Source organism: Bombina bombina, chromosome 1, assembly GCF_027579735.1.
Source record: "Bombina bombina isolate aBomBom1 chromosome 1, aBomBom1.pri, whole genome shotgun sequence".
NCBI classification, from domain to species: Eukaryota; Metazoa; Chordata; class Amphibia; order Anura; family Bombinatoridae; genus Bombina; species Bombina bombina.
Window position 1 is genome coordinate 303,086,390 of NC_069499.1, and position 17,295 is coordinate 303,103,684.

Genomic DNA, 17,295 nt, shown 5'->3' on the forward strand with positions numbered 1-17,295 from the left:
CAATCTGAAGTCTGTATACATCAGTATACATCTAAGACTTTGGAGCTTGGTTAGGAGTCTGAAAATCAGCACAATGTTATTTAAAAATAAGCAAAACTATACAATGTTATCCCCAGATGGGCTATTTAAATGGATCATGTACAAAACATTTATGCAAAAAGAATCTAATGTACAATGTCCCTTTAACAAGAGACAGACAAGATAGATGAACAGATAGATTGACACTTTTCTTAGTGCATGAATTGCTTTCATGATGTTTACTAATCACAAGAAAATGGCTGCTCCACTTTCAAATGAACCATGAAGAACTAAATAACGTAGTAATATTATTAATACACTTACTGAGGGCAAATGCCATTAACGCGGCTGGAACTCCAAACGCAAGTGCATAGCAGTCATCTCCAAAGCACTGAACACCTCCTGTATGGGATATGAGAGTGTTAGTGTGTGGTTTAAGCTCTTCCTGGCACAGAAAAGGAAGGGGATATGGAAGAGACATCTATAAGGGTCTTAAGGTCACATTCATACCATGTATTTAAGCTTTAAGAAAATTCATGTTTAGCTTCACAGATAAATCCAATTGAATATGAAACCCAATATTTTTCTTACATGCAATTTTAAGCAACTTTCTCATTTACTCCTATTATCAAATTTTCTTCGTTCTCTTGGTATCTTGATTTGAAAAGGCTGGAATGTAAGCTTAGGAGCCAGCACATTTTCTTTGTTTCAGCACCTGGGTAGCCACCAATCAGCAAGCGCTACTCAGGTGCTGAACCTAAAATGGTCCAGCTCCTAAGCTTACATTCCTGCTTTTTCAAATAAAGATACCAAGAGAATGAAGAAAAAATAATAGGAGTAAATTAGAAAGTTGCTTAAAATTGCATGCTCTATCTCACTGGTTTTCAAACCTGTCCTCAGGCCTCCCCAACAGGCCTGGTTTTCAAGATTACCTTGGATGAGAGCAGGAAAAATAACCATGTTACTAATCAGCTGATTATTTCACCTGTGCTCCAGTTCAGATATGCTCAAAATGTAAGCTGTCTGGGAGGCCTGAGGACAGGTTTGAAAACCAGTGCTCTATCTTAATCATGAAAGAAAAAAATGTGGGTTTCATATCCCTTTAACACAATCTGTGGTTCTGTCAGTCTGGAGAGCACTACACACCATTCTAATGTCTAATACTTGGAAACGTCAAATATGTAAAACTCCAGGTTGTACTATGTTTTTATAGGGGTATCATTTCTAAAGTATACAAAAATATGCCAAATGCAGAATGTTTATGATACAAGATAAGATACTGGAGACAAATAATGCAGAATAATTATGATACTAGATAAGATACTGGAGACAAATAATGCAGAATAATTATGATACTAGATAAGATACTGGAGACAAATAATGCAGAATAATTATGATACTAGATAAGATACTGGAGACAAATAATGCAGAATAATTATGATACAAGATAAGATACTGGAGGCAAATAATGCAGAATGATTATGATACTAGATAAGATACTAGAGACAAATAATGCAGAATGATTATGATAGATAAGATACTAGAGGCAAATAATGCAGAATGATTATGATAGATAAGATACTTTAGGCAAATAATGTAGAATGATTATGATACAAGATAAGATACTGGAGGCAAATAATGCAGAATGATTATGATACTAGATAAGATACTAGAGACAAATAATGCAGAATGATTATGATAGATAAGATACTAGAGGCAAATAATGCAGAATGATTATGATAGATAAGATACTTTAGGCAAATAATGTAGAATGATTATGATACAAGATAAGATATTGGAGGCAAATAATGCAGAATGATTATGATACTAGATAAGATACTGGAGGCAAATAATGCAGAATGATTATGATACTAGATAAGATACTAGAGGCAAATAATGCAGAATGATTATGATACTAGATAAGATACTAGAGGCAAATAATGCAGAATGATTATGATACTAGATAAGATACTAGAGGCAAATAATGCAGAATGATTATGATACAAGATAAGATACTGGAGGCAAATAATGCAGAATGATTATGATAGATAAGATACTGGAGGCAAATAATGCAGAATGATTATGATACTAGATAAGATACTGGAGGCAAATAATGCAAAAAAAATTTTTTGACAAGGTTGCTGGAACACCAGAGGTTTTTGGAATGAGGACCAAATACCCCATTGTGGTCACCGTATCTTTCTTTGAGCCTAATGTTTTTCAGTAGTTCATATAGCATACATATAGGCTGGTCAATCTAATTAACAAATGAACAGTACTGTTGGGTGTCACTCAGGTGGGCATGCTCGTTTTGGTTGAGTTGACAACTCTCCTGATTGGTGCTACTTTTTTCTATATGTAGGAGCCGGTTGTTGTGTAGGGGGAGGTCATGTATAGGGTTAATCATGTTAAGATAAATTAACTGTTAGGGTTTGTGGGTTCTGAACCCAGTGAGCAGTAGTTAGAGTTAATAGTGGTTTGTGGGGTGTGTGAGTGGCAGTTAGTATTCATTGTGGTTTTGGGCAAATGAGGTTTGATAGTAGTTTTGGGGATATAATGGTTAGGTTAATGGGTTACAAAGATGATACTACTCATATAATATAGGTACCAGTGTTATGACTATTGATTTAAGAAGCTAATTGCCAAATGGCCATAGCAATAAGGCACTGCTTTATATTTAGTGAACAATATACTGTACATCATATTGTCACTAAATAATAGTGGTTTTAGTGTCATTAAGTTGCTAATAAGGGAGCACCAGAAAACTGTACACAATTTGCTTATGATTATTACAGAAATATCAGGCAGAAATAATGAATGTACATTGCAATATCTGTTTACTATACTTGATAACATTGTGATGGGATTTAAGTTTGTGTTTAATTACCCTTAAATGATCAGCATGAACAGAGTTTAGTTTGTGGTTTTCAGTTTTCCAAACACAGCAGATGATATTAACAGGTCGGTATGTGAGTTCTACCAGACATAGAACACTATAACCACGTAAAAAAAATAATAATTAATTGTTTTTTGGTATAAAATTAAACACCACTGTTCCTTCAGACATAAATCAGTACTAAATTGTGGGTTTGATAGAAATATAATGCATTGTACTGTGGGGTATAAATACACTAGGACATATGAACCTGTTGGTACTGCTGGCTCATAGGTCCCAGCATGCTTTAACCACTGGAATTACTCATATTCACACTACATTGATAGGCTTTTCTAGTCCACTCAAACAGGTGACAAACGTGTGTTTTATACCTTACCTCTGAGTACAGGAGTCACTAAGGTTGAGATAAGACTCCCGGCATTGATGGAAATGTAGAAGATAGAGAAAAATTTAGTTCTTTCTTTTGCCTATCAAAACATAACCAGACATCGAAGTCAAGGGGTGGAATAAAAAAGTGAGTGTGCATTAACCTTGCATCTGCCAGAATAGGTAAAGCAGAGTCATTTTCTAGGAGCAAATGGAAAAAAACAACGGATTTATCTTTATTATATTCTGTGTATACAGTACAACACCTTGCTTATTTATGTATATGCACATGATATTATTCTCATATAACACTTTATAACAAAGTGAATTGTTCCAGGTTGTTCCATTTATTTTACTTTTAATGGGACCCAGACTTTTTAATCAGTTAGCTTCTTCCATAACCCTCCATCCCTCAGGCCTAATTGTGTTTGGCAACACTAATGAATACAATAGTTTACTTGATCACTTATATAAGGTAGACTTTTATGACATGCACTGATCTAATATGGTGGACTGAAAGTTACGGTGCGAAACAACAGGTTCTTCATCTCGCTCTTGAAAAATACCCACATGAGTTTAAAATTTCAGAAGTACATAAACAGTTTTGTGTTTATGCAGACACACAGGAGTTTCAACGTCAAACAACTAAGTATTTACACTGAACATCAGGGATCACGGATACAAGTCTTGCTTTGAATATGTTCATGAAACCCCCTCTCTGCATCGGACTTGATTTAAGACACAGTTTATATAGCTAATTTTACTGTTGCACATTTTAATATGGCGCAATCAACAAGTCTATTTTCTTTGACACTTTATTTTTGTATTATAGTTTGTATTGTATATTTCAACATAAAAAAATATTCCTAATGTGACATTGTAGTACACAAATTTCATGCTCTAATTCATTACAACATGTCATTTTAGCACAACTCACCCTGTAAGTCTATGTATTTAACCCTTTTGCACCACTTGGGAGCTGTAGAGATCAGATGCCAAATCTGTTTAGGACCAACAGTTCTCTTTGTAGGTGGCGTATTTGGCGTTACTGATATGCCTGTATATTTCAAAGGGTTGCATAATGCAAAAGTGATCCCTCAGTCCTCAGAAGAGCACTTAGCAAAAGTGTTTAAATCCATTGTGTGGGTGAAAGAGTGGTTTACAATATATATTTCCTAATGTGGGTAGTAGTGACATATTCTTAACTGATTTATCATTGACTCTTGCAGGGGATGTCTCATGCAACCTGTTGTATCTTTTGTTTTCATGAAGGTCTATAAAAGTCCTTGCAAAAGCTTGAAATATGCATGATTTTTTTTATAATTTGTATTGTATTTAACTGCATTGCCTTGTAATATAATTTACTAAAGCTAATTAAAACAGCAGCCCATCCAATAGATCAGAAAGGCTTAGAAAGATCATTCAGGCTGCCCTAAATTGCCCACACAGCAAGTATTATTATAATGTAATAATGTATAGAAACATTTTCTTTACATACTGTAATTTTGTCCATTGGATTGCTGTGAGTTTACTTAAAGGGACATGAAACCCAATTTTATTTAGGTAGAACATACAATATTAAACTACTTTCCAGTTTAATTCTATTATAAAATGTACTTCATTCTGTTTGTATCATTTGTTGAAGGAGCAGCAATGCACTACTGGTTTCTAACTGAACAAATAGGTGAGCCAATGACAACTGGTATATATATGCAGCCACCAATCAGGAGCTAGAACCATAGTTCTTTGCTGCTTTCGAGTTTTCCTAGTTAAACTTATCAGCAAAGGATAACAAGAGAAGGAAGCAAATTAAATAATAGAAGTAAATTGAAAAGTTGTTTAAAGTGGTATGCTCTGTATAAAGCATGAATGTATAATTATGACTTTACTGTCCCTTTAATAGAAGTACATGTTTATGCTCATACTTTATATCTGAAGCGTTACAACAATTTGCGTAGTAAATCAATACAAACTTACATGTTCTTCAGAAAATTGATCTCCTCCGAAGGCTGATACACAGGGTTTAATGCCTCCTGTGCCAACAGCAATGGCAACCAGACCAATCATGGATAGGGCCCTGTAATAAGTATTAATGCAGGGTTTCTGGTTTATGCCAATGTACAAAAAATGAAATAAAATAAAAGAGCACAGATATAATACATAAAAGTCACATATATGACAATGTTAAGACAATTAATATAATGCTTTAAGAATGATCATATAAAAAAATAAACCAAAAGCAAAAACTAAACAGGACACACAATGTATCACTCTTGAAAGGGACCTAAAATGTCCCTTTTCAACATCTATTTTTTAAATGAAAATCTTTATGTGTCTCGGTATTGTGAATTATTATCTTCCCCATTAAAACTTTTTTGTTTATATTATGTTGGGTTGTATAGGGGTCTCCAAGAACGATATATAGGGGGCACACAGTGAAAAGTAGAGGCTACTAATAATTGCCAATGCCAAAGATCTACTAATAAAATAACGATTCATATGCTAATATATATAGTGTGATTATTATTGGCAGGCACACAGATGGATAAGCTACATTTACGTTATTTAATATGCTAATGCAGCACACGCTACCTTATTACTTTATGTTATTTATAAGCATGGCAGGTAGTATCACACTAAACTTAAAGGGACATTAAAGACAAAATGTAACTTTAAGGATTCAGAAATAACATGCATTTTTAAATTTTTTTTAATTTACTTCTATTATCAAATTTGCTTTATTCTTTTTGTATCCTTTGTTGAAGAGTAAACCTAGGAACGTTTGGGGATGCGCACATGTCTAATGCTCTATGGCAACACCGTTTGCAAAAATGTATAAGACTGATACAAGCATTGCTGCCATAGAATGTTAAAGACACGTGAACGCTCCTGAGCTCCTATGAGCCTACTTAAAGGGACACTGAACCCAATGTTTTTCTTTCATGATTCAGATAGAGCATGACATTTTAAGCAACTTTCTAATTTACTCCTATTATCAAATTTTCTTCATTCTCTTGGTATCTTTATTTGAAATGCAAGAATGTAAGTTTAGATGTCGGCCCATTTTTGTTGAACAACCTGGGTTGTCCTTGCTGATTGGTGGATAAATTCATCCACCAATGAAAAAGTGCTGTCCAGAGTTCTGAATAAAAAAAAAGTTTAGATGCCTTCTTTTTCAAATAAAGATATCAAGAGAACGAAGAAAAATTGATAATAGGAGTAAATTAGAAAGTTGCTTAAAATTGCATGCTCTTTCTGAATCACGAAAGAAAAAATTTGGGTTCAGTGTCCCTTTAAGTTTACTTTTCTACAAAGGTTGCCAAGAGAATGAAGCAAGCTTGATAAAAGAAGTACATTTTAAAGGAACATAAAACCCATTTTTTTTCTTTCAGGATTCAGGTAGATCTTGTGATACTAAACAACTTTCCAATTTACTTCTATTATCTATTTTTTTTTTTTTTTTTTCTTGATATCCTTTGCTGAAATTAATAGATAGGTAGACTCTGGAGCTGCTGATTGGAGGCTTCATTCATATGCCTCTTGTTATTGGCTTTCAGCTAGATCCCAGTAGTGCATTGCTGCTTCTTCCACAAAATATACCAAAAGAATAAAGCAAATTAGATAATTGAAGAGAATTGGAAAGTTGTTTAAAAGTGTATTCTCTGAATAATGAAAGAAACATTTGGGGTTTCGTGTTCCTTTAACTTTTTAAGATTGCATGCTCTGTCTGAAACATGAAATTGTAATTTTGAGTTTAGTGTCCCTTTAACAGTAACTTGCTACATTTATTTCTATTTTTTTAGACACTGACACTCTAGAAAGATATATCATATATCTGCTGCTGCTAAGTGTTCATCTGGGGGAGTCTGCTCAGAGACAGGGCTGCAGCAATGCATTATAAAGTCTAGTTTAACAATATTAGGATTAACAGAAATGTATATGGTCAATAAATATTCTATATTCTAAGGTGAATAATTCAAATATGGAGACATTCCTATCACTTTCTAAAGGTGCAGTGTTGCAATACACAGGTTATGTAGGTGCTCGTGTTTCAGGATTCTGTGTCATAATGACCCGCTATGCTTGAAGTATGCTATTGGGAGGTTTTACAATACGGAACTCACACATGAAGCTCTGTTCCTCCTATGGTTGGAATAGCCCCCACGGATTTTATAATGTGACCAATCACGTACAGAATAGACAGCCAAAAGATGGTACTGTAAACAGAGGAAATAGCGATTATTAACACTTCACAGCTTCTTGAAATGGGATTAATTCAATATATTATCAGTCAGACAGATACAAATGAAAAGTTAATAATGTGCTCTGCTCTACATCTAGAAAAAAGAATAATTAAACATTGGTTGAAGGGTAATTCAAATATTATTTGTAAGTATACACAGTACATATCATCAGCTAAACACCGCAGAGCAAGTATATCTTCTTACAAAATATGTATTCTAAAAATCACAGTATAAAAAAACTATTCTCAGAGTTAAAGTAAATACATTTTTTGGGATATATTACAAGTGGAGTGCTAATTTATTGTGCACCCATAAACGGGCGCATGATAAATAACCAACCATTACAAGTGTCTGGTTATTGCTACCGCAGTGTAGTGTGCCTTTTTTAAATTAAAAATTATGAGCATTTTTTGTTTTAAACTGCACAAAGCAGCTTTTAGGGTTTAAAGTGAGCGGGTCTGGGGTGTTGGAAAAAAACAAACGGCACTGAAAAGTGCCTTTAGATTGCTGTTTTAATATATGTAAACCTATATGGCCACTTACCTCTGACGAAGAAGTACTTTATATACTTCGAAACGCGTAAGGTATTCACAAAGTGGGCTGTTGTGCTGATGAGAACAGGTGTTTTTATCTGACACAAGTTTTTATTTGATACAAAAACTGCAATCCGGCAGTAAAGTGAATATATTCAAATACAGAGTTACACCGTATATTACCATTATCCAGCTTCCCATATTACACTATGCAATTTTTTATTTTTTTCCTTTAAACTACATCCTGTGGAGTACAAATGTCATTCTCAGACTAGGATTATTCTCCTCCTATGAAAAAGTATATCTGACATCTATAACACCTGGTGGATAAAGGATGGTGTCTTGCCTCTCCTGGAGTGTACATTCCACATAAGAGAAAATATCCCAGCCGGGAAACCATGGGAAAACAAAGGGTGGTGTCATTTGCCTCTCCTGGAGCAATCAACTTACCTCATACGATTGAGGTTCACTCTGGTAAGCCTAAAACCATCTATTGTATAGAGATATATCCAGTTTGGATCTAAAGTGGAGGTGAAATTTATCCAGACCACAGCATTGAATTGAACATTCTTAGAGACTTTTTTCCTCTGTGCGCTTTGTTGTGTAATTTTCTCTTTAATGTATTATACCTTTCAGTGTCAAGGGGTACACTGCTTACTCACTTAGCAGCACACGTTTCTGGTTTATCACATTTTAAACTATGTGGATGTTTTGAAATATTTATACACTTTGAACATTATAATATTAGCTCATATTGTGTGTGTGTATATATATATATATATATATATATTAATTTTTTTCCTACATTTGAGCAGTTTACATTGAGACATTTAGATTATTTAGCCATTCTATTCCCACAGAGTACTAGCGCTGGTGATTTCTTTCTTTTATTATAAACACATATATATGCCATTGGAGCCTATAGAAGTGCGCACTCATGAGCGCAAAGCTTCCCAGCAATGCGAACGCAAGGTCGCGTTTGTATTGCACTCAACTTGTAATACAAGGACTGGCTAAAAAGAGGTGAAAATGGTCAGCACAATGTTTAAATGTTAAAGGGACAGTCAACCATAGAATTGTTATTGTTTTAAAAGATAGATAATCCCTTTATTACCCATTCCTCAGTTTTGCACAACCAACACAGTTATATTAATGTACTTTTTACCTTTGTGATTACCTTGCATCTAGGAACCTTCTTCCAGCCCCCTGATCACATGACTGTGACTGTTTATTATCTATTGTCTTACATTTAGCATTGTTTTGTGCTAGATCTTAAATAACTTTCTGTGCCTGAACACAGTGTTATCTATATGGCCCATGTGTACTTTGTCTCTTTGTGTTGAAAAGAGATTTAAAAAGCATGTGATAAGAGGCAGCCCTCAAAGGCTTAGAAATTAGCATATGAGCCTACCTAGGTTTAATTTAAACTAAGAATACCAAGAGAAAAAAGCAAATTTGATGATAAAAGTAAATTGGAAAGCCGATTAAAATTAAAAGTCCTATCTGAATACTGAAAGTTTAATTTATACTTGACTGTCCCTTTAAGGAGGAATATTGTCAGGGCCTGGTGCTTTCTGAGGCTTTAGTCTTTTAAAAATAGTTAACGTCTTGTTTACTGTCAGAAAAATATTGACTATCTTCATATTTGAAATCAGAGATAATTACAGAAGGCCTCTGCTTGTCAAATATAGAGTAGAAGTTGTTTAATTGGTTAGGTAATAAAGCTTCAGTAATAATAGCTGAAGATTTTGGTTTATAGTAGTACTAGTATTTGCAGCAAAATGGTGTTTGAGTTTACCTTTATATTATTTTTTAGCAACATGAACTGCTTTTTTTAACCAATATTTAGGTTTTTTTTAAATGCTTCATTATCGCCATTCCTATCAGCTTCCTTTTTAAAAGAGTGTAGTTTCCTCAGCTTTAGACTGAACCAAGGTTTATTATATGGAATGTACGTACAGACTTCGCTTTCGTGTAAAGTTCACAGCAATGTGAACGCGAGCTTGCGTTTGCATTGCTGTGGAGCATTGCGCTCACAAGAGCCTGCTTTCATAGGCTCAAATGATTATATACATATATATTTAGGTGTTTATACTTTTCAGTGGCATTTTTTTTTTTCTTCCAAGCACCCCACACCCGCCAACTTTAGCCCCAAAAACTGCCTGGTGCAGTTATTTTATTAAAAATAAAAATGCTCCAATTTAAAAATTTTAATAAAATACACAACACTGTATTTTGGGGGCATTTTGGGGTATAAAATTAACCAGAGATCTGTAATAGCTGATTATTTTGCCCGTTGGCAGGTGTGCGATCAATTAGCGCTCCACTTGTAATCTAGCCCTTTTGGAATACATGCTCTAACTGACATAAAGACAGTCAAGACTCAATCATTTTGTCTAGCCATGTGAAAATGATGATGATGATAAAATACGTTATAATTATTTGAAATGCCCTAAGGTATATGTTGTTTAAATCAACCATTTATAAGTTACCTTAAAGGAATATTAAACCGAAAAATGTTCATTCATGATTCAGATAGAACATGCGATTTTAAACAACTTTCTAATTTACTTATGTTATCAAGTTTTCTTTGTTCTCTTGGTATCTTTGGTTGAAAAGCAGGGATGTACCCTCAGGAGCTGGCCCATTTCTTGAGCACTATATGGCAGCAGCTTTGCAAGAATGTTATCATTTTGCAGGAGCACTAGTTGACAGCACTATTTCCTGCCATATAGTGCTTCCTTCAGACTCCTACCTAGGTATCTCGTCAGCAAAGAATATCATGGAAACAAAGCAAATTAAATAATAGTAAATTGGAAACTTTTTTTTAAAATTTGTATGCTCTATCTGAAACACAAAACAAATGTTTTGGGTTTCATATCCCTTTAATAATGAATTAATTAATAATTAATGTAAAAACCCTCAAATCCCTATCATTGATTTATCATGAATTTATAAATTGTAGTTTTCATAAAACCAGATTTAGATTATATTAATGGAGTTTAAAATGCATTGCATAATTTATTTTTAAAATTTCCATTGAGAATAAAACTACTTTTTGTTTTCAAGCTTGTCAAACCTTGCCTTTGTGGGAGATGTCCCTATCAGCCTGTGAGCAATCTGTCTCTATGATTTACAAACATGCATTTCCTGTTAGTTTCTATATTGATTTAAACAGCTTGTCATTCGTTCTTATGCAACAGATATGTGTGTTTTTTAATTATTTTTTTCTTAATATGCACCATTCCTCCCAACATTTGTGGCTGAGTATCAGGGACTCAGGAGGTTGGTGGGGGCTTGTCATCATTTTGTGGGTGGAGCCGTGTTAGTAGGGGAGGGATCATGGGTGGTTAGTGGGTGGGATTGTGGGTGTGTCTGTTTGGTCAGGGGGTGTGTCTGGGTAGTTTGTGGGTGTTTCTGGGTGTCTTAGAGGGACAACAGGACAGAGCTTAAAATCAGGGACTGTTCCTCTCATATAGTAACAGTTGTGAGGTCTGAATTATGCCCAGACTGATAAATACATATGCCAGGAGGCATTGTTTGTTTAATGTTCCCCAAAATTATCTCCCAAATTCAGTACTCGCACTGCTTGGCACAGGATCTCCCTCTGTACATTCAACTTAACAATACATTAATCTTTTCTTTTTATAAATAAAACAACCACCTCTTTAATTTCCATGGACAATAATTTAACCTATACATAAAAATATATTACTTTTTTTTTCATTACATTCTTCCTTACTTGAATTTTCCAAGCCAAGCATCAGCAATGGGAGCCCCAATAATGGGAGTGAAATAGCAGAGACCACTGAAGGCATGGTAAATTGTGGTAGACAGATTCTCATCCCAGTGAAGATAATTCAGAAAGTACAAGGTGAGAACAGCTGCAAAAATATAGAAAGTATTAGCCTGTTAGCCATGTAGCATCAGATATAGAGCTTTATTCTAGACATAAAACAAAACAGGTACAGAAACATGATATTTTCGAACAGGTGCAATCTTTCCCCCTTTTGGATGTGCACTTACTTCCAGCAACCTCAATCCTATGAGGTAAGAGTGTAGCGATATCACTGTTGGACTAGGCAGCTCCCGAAGAAGGGAATACAATATTAAAAAACCCCTTTGAAACGCGTAAGGATATATTTATAGGGAAGGTTCACCCCTACCTGTAGTATTGGACTGTATATTGTTTAACTGATATCGTGTGTCTGGAGCTTCCTGTGGCTGTCTGAACTCCTCTATGTTCTTTGCTGGACTCCTCACAGTGTCTTGTGATTTGTGCTGAACCTATACCTCAATTGTGGAGGATTATAAATGTGAGTTTAACTTATTATATGCTTTTATATGTGGTAAATAAACGGTTTTACACTATGTGCATATCTCTGGTTTTATTTGCATAACCAGGGAATTGAGAGTTTCTACTCACGAAAGGAGCACGAGAAGCAAGGGTGTGTATCACAGGTTCACGACTGCAGAAGGAACTGCAAGCTTCATACTGAGAGACCTACGATCCATCTATACTTCAGGAGGTGCCTAGTCCAACAGTGATATCGCTACACTCTTACCTCATAGGATTGAGGTTGCTGGAAGTAAGTGCACATCCAAAAGGGGGAAAGATTGATGAAGATTGTTTTCCAGTATTTTATTTATCAACTTTTGGGACTGTGCCTCTTACTACATATTACTATATTTATGTTCTGAATTTTCTTGTACTATATACATTGACATTTATCTGCCACTAATATATTACTTCATTCCCTTTTATCATTTATTTTTATTTATTGATGTATTGTTGATTATATCACCTTCTATTCTGGTGGTAATTAGCTGTGGATTTCTGCGCCTTCCTATTCCTTGTATTTGTGTCTAATTCTTTGAGGTGGTCAGGGACCCCTCTGCCTTCCAGGAATTGGCTGCAGTATCTTTTACAGCTATACTTTTGTATAGAGGTACCCACTACATACAGGGCACTTTAAATATAACTACATAGTAGCGCTATAGGGTGAGTTAAGGGACTTGGTTCCTTATCTCATTCATTCTTTGTTGTATGTATGTATATATATATATATATATATATACACACACACACACATGATAGCCCTTTGCAGTCAAACACCTTGCCATGTACTACATTTGAACGCTGATAACCTTTATATATATATATATATATATATATATATATATATATATATATATATATATATATATATATATATATATATATAGATAGATACAGTATATATATGAATATTTTTTATCAGATAGTGTTTATATGAGTATAACTGTAATTTTGAATGTATTTATGTTGTGTTTAGTGCAACTTATTTAACATACTACCCTTTATGTGAGGGTTTCAGTAGCAGTAACCCAATGAGCGTAAAATGTGATTGCACTCTTGTGCAATCAAACAACTGTTGTTTTTGTTTAAAATTGTACTTGTCCCACGCGTCCTACAGTAAGCAGCAAGCAAATTTTGGCGTCTGCAAATTACATAGCTGGTTTATGTACTTTGCAGCATTTTGAAAACCTAGGTTATAGATTTTGCTTTTTTGGCCTCTCTAGGGAGCGTGATAAAAAACACAATTATTAGACAAAAATAAATAGGTGTTTAAAGGGACAGTCTACTCCAAAATGTTTATTGTTTAAAAAGTTAGACATTCCCTTTATTACCCATTCCCCAGTTTTGTACATCAGACATGGTTATATTAATATACTTTTTACCGTTTTGATTACCTTGTAAATAAGCATCTTCTGACTGACCCCTTATCACATGGCTATTTATTTATTATCTATTGACTTGCATTTTAGCCAATTACAGCAGTGTCATGCATAACTCCACGGAAGAGAGCACAATGCTATCTATATGACCCATATGGATTATTAGTCTCGTTTTACAAGCTAATAAAAAAGCATGTGATAAGAGGCTGTCTGTAGTGACTTGGAAACAAGCAGAAATTTAGAGATTTAAATGTTATAAAGTATATTAATATAACAATGTTGGTTGTGCAAAGCTGGGGAATGGGTAGTAAAGGTGGTACCTATCTTTATAAACAATGACAATTCTGTTGCATACTGTAATGTCCCTTTAAAGGAAAAAAATACAAATTTTAAACAATGTTTTTAAAAAAAAGGGAAAGAACTATGTTTATTCTAAAGCTGTTTCCCAGACTTTAGATGTAGTTGTGTATCTATTTTAAGGGACACTGAACCCATTTTTTTTTCTTTTGTGATTCAGATAGAGCATGCAATTTTAAGCAACTTTCTAATTTACTCATATTATCAATTTTTCTTCGTTCTCTTGCTATCTTTATTTGAAAAAAGAAGGCATCTAAGTTAAGGAGCCAGACAATTTTTGGTTCAGTACACAGGACAGCACTTGTTTATTGGTGGGTGATTTTATCCACCAATCAGCAAGAACAACCCAGGTTGTTCACCAAAAATGGACCGGCATCAACTTACATTCTTGCTTTTCAAATAAAGATACCAAGAGAATGAAGAAAATGTGATAATAGGAGTAAATTAGAAAGTTGCTTAAAATTGCATGCTCTATCTGAATCATGAAATAAAAAAATTGGGTTAATTGTCCCTTTAAGCTCGTGTTTTACTATTATCATGCTTTTGAAGACTGCCTTAAAGAGACTGATTAACATGTTTGTAACGTGCAAGTTCTCAATCTTGAAGCTAATTATCTCTTCATTTATTACATTATTGCTGCTTTAGAAACTTCTTATATCAATGTCCTTGCATTTTATAGACAATTTAAATCAATAAATGATGGGCAAGATCCCACAAATATCCTCTGGCTTAGAGATTAATTTATGTTTTATTGATAGTATTGGCTCATTACTGGATCTTTGAACTGGTTCCATCAACATTCCACACATACTTGTTTAAAGAGACAGATCTGCTAACGGTAAAAATCAGGTATTAAAGGGACTGTCTACTCCAGAGTTGTTATTGTTTAAAGATAGATAATCATCAGTTTTGCATAACCAACACGGTCATATTAATACACTTTTTACCTCAATAAACATTTTGGAGTAGACTGTCCCTTTAATGCACATAATATTTTGTATGCACACATTAGTGCATAAAGAAAATGCTGCGTGTTATTAATGCACTGTTGCTTGTAAATATAACTATAGATCTAACCCCTGCAAAAGGGGTTAAAGGGATACGACACTTTCTTTCATGATTCTTATAGAACATGTGATTTTAAACAACTTTCTAATTTACTTATATTCTCAAATGTTCTTCTTTCTCTTGGTATCTTTTGTTGAAAAGCAGGGATGCATGCTTAGGATCCAGACCATTTCTGGGGCACTATTTGGAAGCCGTTTTGCAAGAATGTTATCCATTTGCAAGAGCACTAAATGGCAGCACTATTTCCTGCCATGTAGTGATCCAGACACCTAGCTAGGTATTTGTTCAACAGAGAATATCATGGGAATTAAGCAAATTTGATAATAGAAATAAATTGGAAACTTTTTAAAAATTGTATCTCTGTCTAGATCACAAAATACATTTTGGGGTTTCATACTCCTTTAAAGACATCGTTAATGTCAGCTCAAGAGTAGCAATGTACTACTGAGAGCTAGCTGAGCACATTTGGCAAACCAGCGACAGATGCATATGTGCATAGACACCAAACATCAGCTAGCTTCCAGTAGAGCATTACTACTCCTGAGCCTACCTATGTATGCTTTTCAAGAAAGGATACCAAGAGTACAAAGTCAAATTAAAGTGTAGTTACTATGAGAGCATATCTAGGTAGCATCGGGAGTGTGTACATTTTTAATTTTTGATCAATGTATAACATTGTTACAAACATTGTTTCAGACAGCTGCCATATAGTGCTCAACACGTGTACACTCATGAGCTTACCTCAGTATGCTCTCATGAAAAGGGGCAAAGCAAACTATCAAGAAAGAATACAAAGTGAAAGACGTGAATCAGCCTTTACATTTTACAGCCAACTATAATATTTCACTCAATGCTTTAGACATATGTGAAATTAGTTTAAATTGTCCCTTTCAATTAAAATTTTCAGCCAGACTTACCTTTCATGCCATAATAGGAAAATCGTTCGCAGAACTCGTTGACAATAATGAAAACTATGCTCAACGGATAGTTTGTTCCACATAGTGTCTAAAGGAAACAAAGCAGCCCGGTGTTAATAATCCAGCAATATAGTGAATTGCAAGATACCCCCTGGTATTATAAAAAAGCCACATTAGTCGCTGTGCTCATTGTGTTATATAAGTGCGGCTGCTTTCATACAACATGCTGAAGCTTTGTCAGATAATGCACATGTGTACAAACACAAAAACACACACATTCTGCTGGATGATCAGACACACATCAACTCTACATGCTAATGCGTACACATGTGATTACATAATACACATGAGAAGAACACACATACATGATCAGACATTTACACAAATACACACCTGTGCCTGAACACACATTACACAAAAATACATCTAGATGATCACACATATACACTCATATATTAAATACATATTCATTGTGTGGTATATTTGTGGAGCCAAACAAATCAGGTATGTTTTTCCACAGAACTCCTGAGCGAACTGTGTTTCTATAGAAGCATGGAAATCAGTTTTATGCACAGACTTCCCAAACCAGTGTAAATACTGCTAAAAACAGTTCAAAAACAGATCAGAGTAGAAGTGCACAGCAATTATAAAGCCCATTTGTTTAATTTACAATTAAACTTGTCAGTACAAAGTGAATATTTGTGCACACTTCTATCCATGTTAAGCTTTAAAACTGTCATAGTTGTACTGGCTTGAGTGAGCCAAGGTTTAAAGAAATTAGAAGCAAAAATGTGCATTATCGTTAAGGTTACCAATGACCTACTTACAGCAAAATACAAAGGCCACTTCTCTCTGCTTATCCTCCTTGATCTGTCTGCAGCCTTTGATACTGTTGACCACCATCTTTTGCTCCAAACCCTCCAATCCTTCGGCATTTGTGACACAGCCCTCATGTGTTTCTCTTCTTACCTGTCTAACCCTACCTATAGTGTAGCCTTCTCTGGGGCTACCTCTGCCCTGTTACCATTTCCTGTTGGGGTACTGCAAGGCTCTGTCCTCGATCCCTTTCAATATAATTTGTATGCCGATGACACTCAAATCTATATCTCTGCTCCAGACCTATCTCCTTCCTTGCTATCCCATGTCACTAACTGTCTTTCTCACATCTCATCCTGGAT

General features: G+C 34.6%; 1 protein-coding gene across 1 annotated transcript in view; it reads right to left on the reverse strand.

Moving 5' to 3' along the window:
- SLC15A2 (solute carrier family 15 member 2) overlaps positions 1–17,295 on the reverse strand; it is a 116,408-nt gene that overhangs the window by 84,445 nt on the left and 14,668 nt on the right. Inside the window, exons 3-8 of the mRNA XM_053689795.1 lie at positions 16,118–16,205; positions 11,800–11,941; positions 7,405–7,497; positions 5,258–5,357; positions 3,291–3,381; positions 343–420 (exon numbers count right to left, since the gene is read on the reverse strand). Coding sequence (XP_053545770.1) covers positions 343–420; positions 3,291–3,381; positions 5,258–5,357; positions 7,405–7,497; positions 11,800–11,941; positions 16,118–16,205 — 592 coding nt within the window. The remainder of the gene's footprint in view (positions 1–342; positions 421–3,290; positions 3,382–5,257; positions 5,358–7,404; positions 7,498–11,799; positions 11,942–16,117; positions 16,206–17,295) is intronic.